Source organism: Lissotriton vulgaris, chromosome 5, assembly GCF_964263255.1.
Source record: "Lissotriton vulgaris chromosome 5, aLisVul1.2, whole genome shotgun sequence".
NCBI lineage: Eukaryota > Metazoa > Chordata > Amphibia > Caudata > Salamandridae > Lissotriton > Lissotriton vulgaris.
This window is the reverse complement of record NC_141693.1, coordinates 49,661,782-49,677,079: the sequence shown is the minus strand read 5'-3', so window position 1 is coordinate 49,677,079 and position 15,298 is coordinate 49,661,782. Positions and strand designations below refer to the sequence as shown.

At 45.8% G+C, this 15,298-nt stretch overlaps 1 protein-coding gene across 4 annotated transcripts in view; it reads left to right on the top strand.

The window, feature by feature from the left end:
- LOC147710112 (E3 ubiquitin-protein ligase TRIM39-like) overlaps positions 1-15,298 on the top strand; it is a 413,790-nt gene that overhangs the window by 26,139 nt on the left and 372,353 nt on the right. For all 4 annotated transcript variants that reach the window (XM_086920810.1, XM_086920812.1, XM_086920811.1 and 1 more), the window contains exons 2-3: positions 12,943-13,038; positions 13,171-13,269. In XM_086920810.1, coding sequence (XP_086776936.1) covers positions 12,943-13,038; positions 13,171-13,269 — 195 coding nt within the window. The remainder of the gene's footprint in view (positions 1-12,942; positions 13,039-13,170; positions 13,270-15,298) is intronic.

Sequence of the window (15,298 nt, the reverse complement as noted above, 5' to 3'; positions counted from 1 at the left end):
ACAGGAACTGCGGTACCCTGTGCGTACGGAGGTGGTGACTTCAAAAGATAGGACATTAAAGGATCCTCAACTGATTCCTCCTTCTTATCCGACTCCGTTGGCAAAGCGGGGTAACATTTATCTATAGACATACGCTGAAGTCTATCAAAAACTTCCTTTTCCTTTTCCTCCTTATCTCGCTGAAACTGTTCTGCTTTCTTTACTATGGTAGCAACTCCATCTCTCTGATTACGTTTTGTCTGTCTAATTTCTTTCTGTTTGGCTTCTTTACGCCACAACCGAAAGGCATCAAACATGGCCGGCCTTGACTTTTTCTTAAACAATTTAGCCTCGAGGTTATCTAAAATCGGGGTCTCGAAACTACCATGAGGTGGCCAACTAAGGACACCGTCTTTTTTGGTATAACGAATCCAACATTCATTAAAGGTAATCGGACCCAACCCATGCTTGCTATATAATTCATAAGTTGGAGTTCCAACCGGAGGTATCGGACACGAGTCCTCCAATCGGGAATCCGCACCACAACGACCAAAACAACTGAACAAAGTACTACGACCAGGCATCTTGCACACTAGCCGAGTTTCACAAACTTCAAGGGTTACGGGATTTACCAAGTCCCTGCAAGAGCAAAAACCCTCGGTTTTTGGTGACTGCAGACGTCAAATATCACAACAAAGAACCAAGTACTAAGAACCACAAATGCAATGGAACCATGCAACAACTAAGCACCCACAACTAAGGACTCTGGGAGCGACCCACAAATACTTAACTCAAAGATCGATGGCATCACCAGGAAGGCCCGTCAATCGTCTCGCTGTACCAAGGTCTACGCCAGGCGCCAAAACAGGTCTACAGTCAGGGCAGCAGTCCGTCGCAGCCGTCAGGAGGCGGGAATCTTCACGGGAAAAGTCGTCGGGCCACTTGTTTCGACAACACGATCGATGAAGCGGGGTGCACCTTCCCTCGGAGATTTCACACGAAGTTCCTCACGATCGTCGGGCTTGGACCGGTACCACTGATGCAGCCCAACGTTGGGCGCCAACTGAAGGACTGGGTTTTCTTAAGACCCAGCGGTGCCAGGGGACAACACCTGAAACCTTTGTGGGTAACCTGTTCCGGCGTACAAATGACAGAGACACGGGACACTTCCTTCGGCGTCAAAGATTCGAGGTTTATTTACTGCAGGGAACACAGAAGTCACGTGAAGTACACAGCATGTAAGTTTGCGGAGTCTGATTCAATTTGCTACTGTGGGTCGCTCCTTTTTATACAGTTTTCTCTCATAGGTTAACATGGTACACAAAGGTTTACAACTTGGTTCCCATTGTAAAAACCACAAGGGGTTACTTTCATGTATTCAGGGCCCGGAACATAAGTACGGAAACATTTGGTGGTTCCCAACTGTAGAAACCCATCTTCCCACCATTAGTACATTCCAATCGGTAGTAAACAGATCGAAGAAGGAACAGGAACAGGTGTAGAGGAAGACAGAAACAGTGGGGAGATCGGAAAGGGTGTAAAAGGGGTGGTATCGGGAAACACGAGCTGCGGGCATCAAAGGGACGTGCCTAATGAGATGCACGGCTAAGACAATAGTCCGGCACGGCAAGATGTGTCTCAAGCGGAGCCAGCTGCTTTACGGTAACATCCCCCTCGTCATAAAGACACTTTCAAAGGAAACGTTTCTTCCGCTAGAGTCTTGGGAATCCCAGGGTCGCGAAGCGGACAGCGTCCGTTCGCTGACTACTTGAGGGCAAGAGACAAAATGGATGCCGTATCTAAGATGGAACCCGTGGGTATAGATTGATAAACCCACGAAACAAACGAACGGTTTAGGTTAGTACAGCGAAATTGCGTACACCCACTAAACTCGTCATTTGCGGTTCATAGATACCAGACTCGACCATATTTGTGCGAGTCGAAAACATCACTTACGATCGTCACGGAACCTCAAACCCCCCCTCGGACTGGTAAGGCACTTTCTACCACCCCTGATTTCTCAACCTGACCACCCGTGACACAGGTACCAAACTCTGGGAGCGGGGCGGGGAACAAATGTACTGGACACTATTTGAAAATGACACTCTTAGGAGAAGAAATAATAGAACTTAAAAAAAAAAACAATAATCCCCAAAATGTGATTATCTACAATGCAGAGTTTTGTGGTGCGGCCAGTTGCTACTGCGGTACAACGCAAACACAAATCTGGATCCCTTTGCTGCCACCAATGTTAGAAATGGGATATTCTGTTTGTGTAAGGCTTGCGCCAAATCAGGCAGAAACAACCATTCTAAGTCAGGGCAAGGAAGTCACACGCCAAAGATAACCCCTGCTCACCCTCTAGGTAACGTGACGCGAGCAGCAAGGCTAATCTCGGAGGCAATGCAGGTTAAGTGTTTGCGCCCGCACCCAGAAACAATACCCAGGGCCCACCACAAAGAAAACTCCACACAAGGTTATATATAATAATAGCCTGTGTATTATACCAAACACATTAGATAAAAACACATACTTTACAATGTGCCAACAGGCACGGGCGGAATTTACAGGGGATTATATACATGGGACAGGGCCACGCGGGCCACTGTCAGGCATAGGCAATTTTAGAATTTAGCACTTGGTAGAAGTAACACTTAGAACATAGAAAACTTGTAGCACAAAATAGCAAATGTGGCACCCAACCAGTAATCACTGGTGAAAAGTAAGTACCACATACGCAACCCTAACCACCTTAGGACAATATTACGCAGGGAACCAGGACCTCACTAGCAACACCTGTACTAGAAAGAACAACCACCTAAGTATCACAAAACATTTAGGGACATAGGCATAAGAATATTACACATGATGCATCACAACATTCAGAGGTGTAGGGAAAAACACATGATGTATAAACAAACATTCAGCGGTGTAGGGAAAAGCACATGACGCATAAAAGCACATTCAGAGGTGCAGCAAAGAACAATTGGGCAGAAATCACATAGGCCACAACCTGTGACTGTCCCCAGGCCAACTGGCCTCTCTGGGGCTGAAACGCCCTGTGTCCCAATATCAGGGGAGCCTAAACAGAGCAGCTTCCCACTAAGTGCTGGGCAGCTGTAGGGATTGAGCCTGGCACCAGCGTGCCTCCTGGCTCTCCGTAGGCTCTAGGGAAACAATGGGGCCCAAAACAAGGGGGAACCTGGAGCCTCTCATGGGCTCTGCAGCAAATGTGGCCCCAACGTTGGAGTCCCGCTCGGGGGACTCTGAATCCCAAAATTCCCCCAAGGAGCCTCGGGGCTCTTAAGAAACTGTGCCCCTCTCAGGCACGAGTCAAATGCCCCCGTTCGTAGGAGCGGCCCGCTATCCGCTGGGGCAGCTCAAGGAACCTGCCCGGGCCACCACGGAGCCTTTTAAGATCAATGCTGCCGGCAGGTCCGCCTTGGGACTTCAAAACAGAGGGCCCCAAAACGAAGTTAGTACGAGTGGGAGGGGGGCGGGCACCGGCAATGTGTCCCGACACCCCCTCTACCACACGCCACACCGGGGCCCACTCACCGGCACTGTAGGACTCCTCAGCCGGTCCCTGGGACTTCCACTGCGGGCTCTCTTCCGCCGGCGCTGCCCCTGGGGTGGGGACGTCCTGGGAGGTGGGGTGGGCTTCCTTCCTCCCTCGGTGCTGGCAGAAGTCCGGGGCTCTCCCTTCACTCTGGAGCCCAGGGCAGGACACAGCAGGCTGCTTCCGGCTTCCTGTTAGTGGCGGGCCTGGCCCCGTCACGCCTGACTTTCGGTTCAGACCTTGGGCCGGCAGCTAATCACAGCGCGGCCCGGGGAATGACGTCACGGGGGTGGCCCGGGCCGGCCGGCAGTGATTTTGCGGGGAAAATACGGGGTAGGCTCCCGTTCTAAAGGTTATAGAGAGCGGGGAAAATGCAGGGTGGGCACCTGCTCCTTAAATAAATAAAGAGATGGGTATAATAGCGGCAGGCAATGCGGGGTGGGCACCCGCGCTGCTAATCTGCAAACAAAGGGGGATTCCCACGCCGAGGAATCCCTCGAGAAAGGCAGCTCAGCGCTACAAGGGGAAACAGCAGTGCTACTTCTCTCAGGCTCAAACAAAGCGCCCCCAGGCGCTACAAAAAGGCCAGAGTTGCCAGTCCAGGACAAGTTCTGTAGGAAGGTAGGCAGGGGGGCAAGGCTGGGCCCAGGGGCCAGCTCACTGGGCCCTCCAGGCAAGGAGGCAGTCCTAGTGGCGGTCCTCGTGGCGCCCAGCAGCAGCAGGCCCCCCTCTTCTGATCAGGAACAAGAGAGAACCTTTTGTAAGGGGACACAGCCCCTTTTTATACAGGGAATTCCTTTGTGTGCAGGGTGGGGGAAAAACCAGTCGCAGCTGGTTTTGGAGCACTCTGATGTGCTCCGCCCCTCTTTTCATTCACTGGCCAGGCTAGGGACATTAGACGCACCACAGGGGGCGGGGCCAGCATTGTGTGGGGAAAGCCCAGCCCTATTCAGGTCCCAGGTGCACTCCTCCCTCACATCAGCATGCTAATCTCTCCACTCACCATCGGGGCAGACCCATCCTGACTCCTGGAGCCTGGCACACCAGCCAGCTCCAGCCAATCACATGCCAGACATAAAATACACAGATATGCCAACGTCTAGAAGTGGCACTTCTACACTAGACACAATCACGCCGCACACATCATTGCTCAGCATTTAATCACACGAGTCCACACATACCAAACTCGAGCTTGCACTCCCCACGCATCAGGAACTACCAGGGACACATACATACCCCATGTATTCCAATGGGAGGGCAGGCCAATGTCACCATACGCACTCGGAGTGTGCACGTACTTTCCACTGGGACACAGTGAAAGTGCGCAGAAGCCAAAAATCACTACCACTAGGTCACCATGAAAAGCAAAATGTTTTAGGGGTGAACCTGCCAGAAGGGCCAAGTCTAACAAGCGGCAGCTTTCTCAACGCGGACTGGTAGTTTATCATCGCGAGCGGTTGCGAGCATGCGCGACCACTCGCAATGAGAAACCTGACCTCCCTGCGTTGAGAATCTCGCCGGGAGGTTTATTTTCCACGCTCGTGATCGGCAACTTGATGTTGCTGATCGCGAACGAGGAAAAAGTCTTGCCGGGATGTCCTTTTTCTTGCTCGCTGTCGGGAACATAGTGTTGAGGACCGCGAGCAAGCAAAAAATGACCGCTGCACTACGCTATGCTGCACTGCGCGTGTTCGCACTGTGCTACATGCAGCTCGCGTAGTGCGAAGTTGCGCAGCGTAGCGTAGTGTTTCGCCCAGGGTTACTTTATCTCTGCTCCCATTGAAGCACACTCGCCAGGCGCTAGAATCAGAAAACACTGCACAATTTATTTGAAAGGCACACACCTTTCTTTCTTCCTGACAGAGACCGGAGCAGTGGGAACCGAATAACTACAATCAACCAAGCCCTATAATTCTGCTAAGCGGAGATGTGCTGTAGATGAAGGTGAAAAAGCCCCACACACCAACTCCACCATATGCTTAGTTATCCCGCATTGAATGTCAAGTACAGTTATGTAATGCCAGATACAGTGGACTGTTTCACAAAGTTTGGTGCGCTGCGCGCTTTATCACGCTTTGGATGAGCAGGGCAGGGTGGACGGCGTCCACCCTGGAAAAAAAGTGGTGGGATGCCGTCCACCCGCGTGGTACTCCGACTCATGCCCTTGCCAACGCCCCAAAGTCATCTTGAGTCTCACCCCTTGAGCCCCCACATACGAGGTTGTGCAGGAGTAAAAGGTGAGTCTCACCCCTCGAGCCCCCACACAAGAGGCTGCCCAGGAGTTCACTGTGAATCTCACCCCTCGAACCCCACATAAAAGGCTGCCCAGGAGTACAAGTTGAGTCTCACCCCTTGATCCCCACATACGAGGCTGTGCAGGAGTACAAGGTGAGTCTCACCTCTTGATCCCCACATAAGAGGCTGCCCAGGAGTACAAGGTGTGTCTCACCCCTTGCTCGCCAGTCAAGAGGCTGTCCTGGAGTACAAGGTGTATCTCATGCCTTGATCCACATTCAGGAGTACAAGAAGTGCGGTAGGTGCACCACGTCCATTGGGCTACAAGGGCGTAACTCTCCCCCCACCCCCTAGTCCACACAATGCCTTTACAATGCATCTTTTTACACAGAATACCATTACTGTGTATCCTTAACCACACAGTGACTTAACCCAGCAAGCCTTTCCCATGCATATGCCTTTACCACAAATGCCATTATGTTACGATAAATATACAGCAGATAATTGTGTATATATTACCTACTTGTGGTCGCCTGTAGGTAGTTATAGTTAGGACCTTGTTTATATTCAAAAAACGTTTTTTCTTTTGCCAATATCTTTTGCACTGTATGACGAATCTTCACAAAATGTTCAAAAGTAATGGCCAGCTCACTTCAGCTGCTGTTTTGAAAGTTTTGGGGTGATTCGTCAAGCGGGGTACAAGAAAAGGGGGGGGGGGGAGTCCCAAAACACTTTCTCTCTATGTTAATTTCCATAGGAAACTTTAGAAACGGCTACAGCCCGAACTGATGAACGGAATTACACCAAATTGGGAAAAAAGGTAGTTCTTGGTTCAGAAAGCACTCTTTTTGTTAAATGGTGTAAATATGTTCAGTAATTCCTGAGAAATGTAAACATTTCTCTGATATACATATATCACAGCGGAGAATCCACTATCCCTCCCCATCTCGAGCCTGCAATCTGATTGGCTGCCAATAGTTCCAACCAGGAAGTGTTGGCAACCATCTTGTGACTTGGTTCGAGTCACAAGAAAAAAAGGTTGAAAAGGGATTTTAAAAAAACATGAAAAGGAAGCACCAGTGTTTTTGTCAGTGAATTTCTAAGGTTTTTTTTAAATGCTAATTTCGTTCCTGAAACTTGTGTTTTTTGCAGTGAATATTTCACTCAAAAAGAAACCGGAAGGGTCCTGGTTACCCGTATATCAAAGCTGCTCACACCTTATCAGTAAAGAGATCCAGGACGCCCAGAGATGCTTCAAATCTTTTATTCCAGCAAGATAATGCCTCATCAATGTGTTTCGCTTACTAGGTTTTTCATGGTTATGGTAACAATCTCCATCTTGCCCTATTTACACAAATTTACATTGATACAAAGGAAGGACTACACTCAGTGTATATGCTGAATGCTCACAAATCGGCCTGTTTTTAAGGCGCCATCTTTGAATGTACAACATATACCTATTGTCGTAATAGGCAAATGCATTCAAAAGTTTTTAAGGCATGCTCCTCTAGCCCTCAGATGACAGCGGGTTGCATGGGCCCCATCCAAATGATTATTCAGTGCCTCACAAGTCCCATGGTCTCAAGGCCTGCCCAATAGTACCGCAGCAAAATTTAGGATGCCTGGCCCTCTACCCTCGTCTGCACACGCTACCGACTAAATCTCAAACTGCTAGGATCATTAATTAGCATCAATCTGTAAACATAAGCAGTTCCAACACTCTTACTTTTCCGTCGACAGCAGGCTTACTCATCACAAAGCTGCATAACGCAGTATAATCCAACTCCAACCTTGTTGGTTCCAGAATCACAATACTGAGCCCGCATACATTTGAAAGTCCGAAACGCCCCTCACAATATGAATGGAATGCAGGCTGTTAGAAAAGACACAGATGGGGCTCCAGGGCGTCTTCCTTTCTTTTTTTCACTTAAACCTCTCTTCCTCTTCATCACTGTAGACTTTATCTTCCTTGTTATCCAATCGTTGCCATTGTTGCAATCATTAAAAAATCCTCTGTAAACAGGTAGTTTAGGTTTTATGATGAAGGTTATTTGAAGATAATAGTCTTAGTTAAAAGTTGCAGTTGTGATGAAGATGTAACATCAATGCCACACCAGGAGCAGCATTCTACTGCTCAGCCTGCGCATTCCAACTCCTGTCTCAAGCAAACATAAACATTCGAACACTATGACATCATGCACACACACTCTGGCTTAGCAGCAGGTATCATGTAAACTAGGGAGAGAATGCATTCTTTCTAATACAGAATATAACCGTAGGACACTTGAGTTTGTCTTTTAGAACAAGAATGTAACCTCAGATTTAAACAAACAAAACTCCCTTACCTTGAACCACATTCACCGACTCATACCATTCATTCAAGCTGCTTATTTATTAATTTATTTATTTTTTGCATTTGTATGGCGCTCAACTACCCAACAAGGATTTCCCGGCGCCTTTGACATTAAGTTGGTCATATGAAAATGCTGAGTTGGTTATTTAGCACAGTTGTTTCTGAAACAGACAGGTTTTTACGTATTTCCGGAATGTGGCGTAGCTTTCCTCTTTCCGGATATGAAGAGGTAGTGCGTTCCATAAAATTGGTCCTTTGACAGAGAAAGATCTCCCGCCAGTTCTTTGTAATATAAATCTGGGGACGGCAAAGTTCGAGGCCGTTTGGGAGCAGAGGTTTCTTGTTGGCAGGTAGAGAAATGCTAGAGCTTGTAGATAGGAGGGAGCCGTTTTGTTTTTAATTTTGAACATGTAGCTCAGGGTTTTAAAGCTGATCCGATGTTCTACCCTGAGCCAATGTAATTTGTTCAGGTGTCTTGATACTCTTTCAGACCTTGGGATCCTACACAAGAGTCTTGCGGCAGAGTTTTGAATTGTTTGGAGTCGCTTGATTACTGCTAAGTTAAAGCCAAGGTAGAGGATGTTTTCGTAGTCAATACGCAATGTTACTAGTGCGTTGACTACGTTTTTTTGCGTGACAGGGGGCAGCATCCAAATGATTTTTTTTAACCATTTTATTATGGTGAAGCAGAGTCCTGCGATTTTGTTTGCCTGCTGTTTCATGGACAAAGTGTTGTCTATAATGACCCCTAGGTTTAAAAATAATCTTTCTCACCAATTGGTCCGTACAAACCTTTTTTTAAAACAAAGATCCATGTTTTATGCAAAGAAGTCAAATTTATTACATAGTTGTCCTTGTTACATCTTTTACCGTTGTATACACAGTACACAATTCCACTTGATGAAAACAAAAAAGGAGAGCTTTTAGTCCTTTTCCATACTAAAAATATCCCTAGTGGATATCAAACAACAACTATTTCATATCAATCTAAATCACTTTTGACTAAACACTAGTCCAGGGGATAATCCATTAAAACCAATAATAGAAACACAGATATTTGAATAACATAAGCTCCTCCAAATTATAATTCAAAATGTTGACTCAACGTTTCAGTGGTTTTATTCTCTCCACCTTCTTCAGGACAAGTAATTATAATAAAAACATGGATTTATCTAAAACTTGAGTACATAAAAACAGTATTTATATATATTCAGTCCAGTATATTAACTAGGATAAATTTACACTAACCAGGTTGAGTGTGTTTTCTAAAAGATTTTCAATACTTCATCCAAAACCCCTATCAAACAATCATTGATACTCATAGTTATGCTAGTTACTGTTAAATCTATAACATCTTTTTATAGGCGCATTAATTGTTATGCCTTCCCATCCAACATTCATACACCCAAATGTCTTCCAAAATGAACATAGGTCGGGGTAAAGAATGTATTTCTAAATTGTGACAGAGCTCTTTCAGGATTATATGAGGGAATATTTCCTTTAGCCTCTCACAACATTTTACCCACCTTTGGATTCTCTTTTTTATACCTTTCTTAACCCCTTCGATGCTGATGACGAGCTCAGCTCGTCATCAGCCACGGTGGTCGTGTGCGGATGATGAGCTGAGCTCGTCAACTAACGCAGCTTTTCGAAAAAAGCCGCGTAACGCAAAAATAACCGCCGCAGCGATGCGGTTAAGTTCTTTCTCATGTTGATACCAATTTTCCTTATTAAGCACCTCTAAAGAGAATTGTATTTTTATTTATTTTCATAAAGTAAAAACTTAAATAAAATATACATATCTGTCTAACATATTAATCATCTTTTCATATTCCAATCATCAGTTTTTTCTTTGGAATAGGTTGTATCGTCTTTAATTACCAGTTCTTACTAATTTTGCCTTCCTGCGATGGAATTCAAGAGGAAAGAGGTTTTCCTATTAAACTTATATCAACTTCTATTATACCTCGTTATTTATAGTTACAGTGCATTATTTTCCATGTTATTAACCGTCTTTCCCCCATATTCTTACCACAATTATTAACTTTTTAGTAATATTGTAGCAATATGTTAATTCCAGCTTCATTAGGGTGTCAATGTATGAAGAGCCTTTATTCATTTGCTCACTGTGCCAGGTGTATTCCGTTCAATATCCTCCCATTTGGCTCGATGAAATGCAGAAAACAATAAGATCATGTTTATCTCCCCTATGTCTGTTATGATATTTTTAAATATTTAACACATGTCTACGGACACATTAATATTCATGATAATCTTTAATCAAGACTACTAAAATGCTATTAAATTGTAGCCTGTATTTTACAAACTTTGAGTATGAACACTGTTTATGTTTACAAATATTAGAGAAGACCATTTTTCACAGCCATCTGAAAATACTTTGATACTACTAATAGGGCTGTGGTCTAAGATGTGACGTTAGTCCCACCTATGAGCAACCTACAAGCCTCCTTATTCTGACTAGGTCGATAATGCTTAAATTAAACCATAATTCTCACATAACTAAATGCCATTCTGCATACCGTTTATATTTCATCCTATGTCCTGTATATGATTCTATCAAGAGGAAATCATTTTGTCTTACTTGTCATAGTTAGTATTCTATATAATATGATTTAATCTGGCCCAGATCTTCACCTTCTCGAACTGTTCCTGCCATGGTTATCCCATTTTTCTATTTCAGAGAAAAGTGGCGCATTCGGCTGGCCCTTCTTTTAAATGGCTTTCTGATCATGTGTGTGTCAGCCATATTAGCTTCAGGCGCTAATCATTTCGGAAGCATGGTCCAGGCATCAATAGATTTAAGTCATAATTCATCTTCTTTATGTATTTCCCAAAATTATTTTTAGATGTTGAATTAGTTGATGCCTGAAGAAAATATGGCTGCCCTCTATTATGCCGTGTTACTACTTATAAAGATCACAATTTATAGGTTTAAAAAATAACTCCATATGGTTTCAGCAGCATAAAGTAAAGAATAGTTAATAGATCTGCTGAGCCAGCTAATTGTTGTGAATTCATATAGAAGATGAATTACGCCTGGACCATCTTTATTTAATGCTTGGAATTTCACAACCCACCAAAAATAAAACTAGAGAATTTCTTCAACCATATGACCATAATATCTGTCTTTAGCATTTTTGTGAAATTGTATTTATATGTAAAGGTGGCCATTGGTAAAATTCTTAATATGTATCTGAAATGCATAGGTTTAAAAATGTGTAACTTTAACCACAAATTATCATACAAAAGATATTTTTAAAATCCCAAATGTTTATCATATTTCCATGGTTGGAATATTACAAAAGTTACTATCTTAATCTTTCATATAATTTGTTTGGCTGAACCTGAAGAGTGGCCTGGCCAAAGATGAGTAAACTTAGGGATACCAAACTTGAATGCATGTAGTTTTCCAAGATAAGGGAGCGACATTCATTATTGCTAGAAATTCAGAAGTTGTCACAATGCACTTCTATGGTCTATCCTAGACTCAATAAACAAGAAATCTTACAAGCATATGAATATCTCTGAAACATTTGGAATTGTAATTATTTTCATGAGTAAAGATGTGGGAGGATGGGTGTGAGAGAGGATCTGTAATCTATCTTTTTTGCAAATGTTTGCTTAAGTCCTTATCATATTCCTGTTAGCTGGTGAGAGATCTGCAATGAAATACGAGGAACCAGAATATCGGATAAGGGACTAAGGGGTCGATTATGATCTCGGTGGAAAGATTTCTGACTGAATCGTTCTCTGAATGGTTTCCAACCGACTTGGATCCGGGGAGTCCGACCAACCGATTGTGATGCATCCGTATGTGATTTGGTTGGAATCTCATTGAATTCAATGGAAGCCTGTGTTCCGAACAAATACACAGGCTCCCATTGAAGAAGGGCGTGGCTGGGGAAAATCGTACACCCTGTGGCGGGCACCCCTTGGTGCCTGACACACTGCATGGTTGGAAAGGATGTCACTTGGGTACCCCCAAGGGCCCGATTCGGAATGCCCCGGGTGATGGGGGGCCTGATACGGGCCCCCAAAGACCACTTCCGACAGCCGCTCTGAGTCAGAAAAACCGATTTGGTAGCGCTGCCCAAATCTGTCATCATAATTGCTCGTTCGGAAAGCTTCCGAGACGTTGGGAGATGCGACCTGTAGAAACACATTTTTCAGCTCCAAATGACACATACATTGTAATCGCTCGTTCTGAATGTTTCCGAATTGGTTGGAAACAACCCATCTGAATCTGATTCGGAAAGCCTGAATCCGATTAGGAGGTCTTCCGAACGGCATCGTAATCGACCCCTAACAGATAATGCATGAGTTGTGTGGGGAGCAGAGTGTCCATCTTTGGCTCAGGCAAAGAGAGATGTACGCTATACATAGAAACATCTTGTCTTTGAGGTTTCCACCAGAAAAAAACTGGCTATATGTGCCTTCATCTGCTGAATTGCTTCGTGCCCTGTTGCATGATCATTAGGACATTAGGACACTGATCAATGAGTTGCTATGTTCCTAATGACCATGGATGGCACTCTGCTGCCCTTTGGCTAGGTTGGTGATATAGAAATACCATATACATACATATATCATGTCCCCCATTAGAAAAAGATTGTCCCAGTAGGACACCTCTTCTGAATTACATTGCTGTAGAGAGTTCCCACCCAAAAGACATACTGGTCTAATGAATTTACTCTCCCACAGAAAATATACACATACTCATGCACAGCATTGTAGGATGTTACATTACCTAATAGTGTTATTTGCTTTGAAGACAGAAGTATATATTTCTTTTTAGGGCAAACTTCACAGTTGTCTGGCCACATTGCAGAACAGTCTGGAGAACATTGAGGCGCTTCAATGCAAAGATCAAAAAAGGATAACAGAGCTGGAGGTAAGACACTAGCAGGTATATAATAATTTAGGGGGAGCCCACTTTCTGCTCTGCAAACGATCTATGTTTGCAAATTGGTAGGATGCTATGTAAATATCTTTCTATTTGATTGTTGAAATATTCTTCTTTAAGGAGGCAGTCAAGAAAAAGGAGAATCAGAAATCAGCACTGATGGACCTGATCAGCAACATAGAGGAGAAGTGTCAGCAGCAGGATGTTGAGCTACTGAAGGTGAGAGGGGCCTAGAAAGCAATACAAATGGAAGGAGAGCAGGATTCAGGAATCTGTTCACAGGGAAAGGGTCTGCAGCAGAAGATGTTGGATTTTCTGAAGTTGTACAGGGGTATAGAAATCTATAGATTCGTAAGATCAAAACTCCTCCCTCAAGGATATGGTTAGTGAGGGAGCACAGTTTAGCTACAGGCAGTGGAGCTACTGAAGGCGACAGTTCAGTGATAGTCAGGGAACATCCAAACAGGGGTGGAGTGAGGGGGCGTGGCTAGCAGCCGATCGTGATGGCTACCTAGTTGAAGAGCTCAGAGATCGGTGTAGCCCTTCACTCCAATCCGACACACTAACCTGCTACTCCAAGGCACTCGAGGGGCCTGATCTTTGGTCCGGGACCGGGCTGCGCAGATCGGCGAAACTCCGGATTGATTCCGACATCGGAAGGCATCGGTAACTGGGCGCACTTCACAGAGGCCTGCTGCCTGTACGGAGACCGGGGCCTCGCGTGACTGAAGACTGGTGCCTGCGGTAGGAGAGGGGCGGCCCGTGGAGAAAGTGAACGAGCGGGCGGAGACACGGCCCAAGCAGCAGCGCACCCTACGGCAAGCTACACCCCCGCCCCCCCCCCCCGGGGGCCCAGAACTGACAACGGGCGGAGAATACCATATCGGGAGACGCGGCTACCGGGCGGTGAGACACAGCTTCAAAACCGGCTGGGTGCCCTGACATTGTTAAGCCGCAATCGCTCTCGGCTCCACAGAGCAAACTCAAAAGCATTGGCAGCAGCAATGGAGGTGTTGGTGGCGGTAGGAGTGTGGGGTCGACTCCGGTTTTGAGCCCCCCTCCACCATCCAGTAGCGGTGGGGAATACTCAAACAGTGGCTGACTAGCCGAAACTTTACATCTATGGGACATCTTGAAGGGTTACTGCACCACAGTCGATAACAGTGCAGTCGGTAAAGGAGGACCACACACCTGACAATAGAATACAGTGACAGGCAGAAAAGCCAGCCTTCAGGACCGAGCAAACGCAGCACGGAGGTATCCCCCGCAAATTACAACTGTTCCACGCAACCGCACCGGTGAAAGAATCCGCACCCACCAGACTCCACAGCCAGCACGCCACGAGGGCAATTGCCGCGGTACATAGCAAATTGCGGAAGTCGACGCCATGACGGGCCGTGGCTCGCGAAACCACTCAACACAAGCCAAGCTAGATAAATTTGCTTACGAGAAAGGCCTTCAACAACGAACTGAGGGGCGAGTTTCCATGGACAAAGGGGATGAAGGCGAAGGACCCAAAAAGGTGACGCTGGAAGATATTATGGCGGCGCTCTTGAGCGTTTAAACAACAGTAGGGACGATTTCAACAGATATTACACTACTCCGGACAGATTTCCACAAAATGGCGGACGAGTGAAGGAGGTGGAGATAGTGACTAAGTCTTTGATGATGGACACCGCAGAATTAAGAGGTGGAAAATAAACAACTAGCGGAGAAACTCGATGACCAAGAAGGGCGCTCCCGCCGGAATAACGTACGCATTCTTGGTATTCCGAAGAGCGAAGGTGCCCGAGCCATGGATCTATATGTTGAAGAATTGGTGAAAACACACCTCCAGCCCAAGGGTCTCTCCAGTTATTTCTCGGGCGAGAGGGCACATAGGGTTCCAGGCGGGAGACCCAAGCCAGGGGCACCTCCCAGACCGGTGCTCGCTAGACTTTTTAATTTCCGTGACCGAGATGCCATACTACAAACAGCAAGAGATTCCCCACCAATTCAGATTAACAACTCACAAATTGTCTTCTTCCCAGACTATACTGTTGCAGTATCGCGACGTAGGCGCAGCTTTATGGAGGGGAAAAAAGCGGTGCGAGCGCAAGAATTGCCCTATTCTATGCTGTTCCTTGCCAAGCTCAGAGTGGTGGCAGAAGGCAAGACATGGTTCTTCGAGACCCCAGAAGCAGCACACGACTGGCTGGAAGGTTGGCGACGAGTTGGTAATCTGAGGCACGCAAATAGGGATCATCGC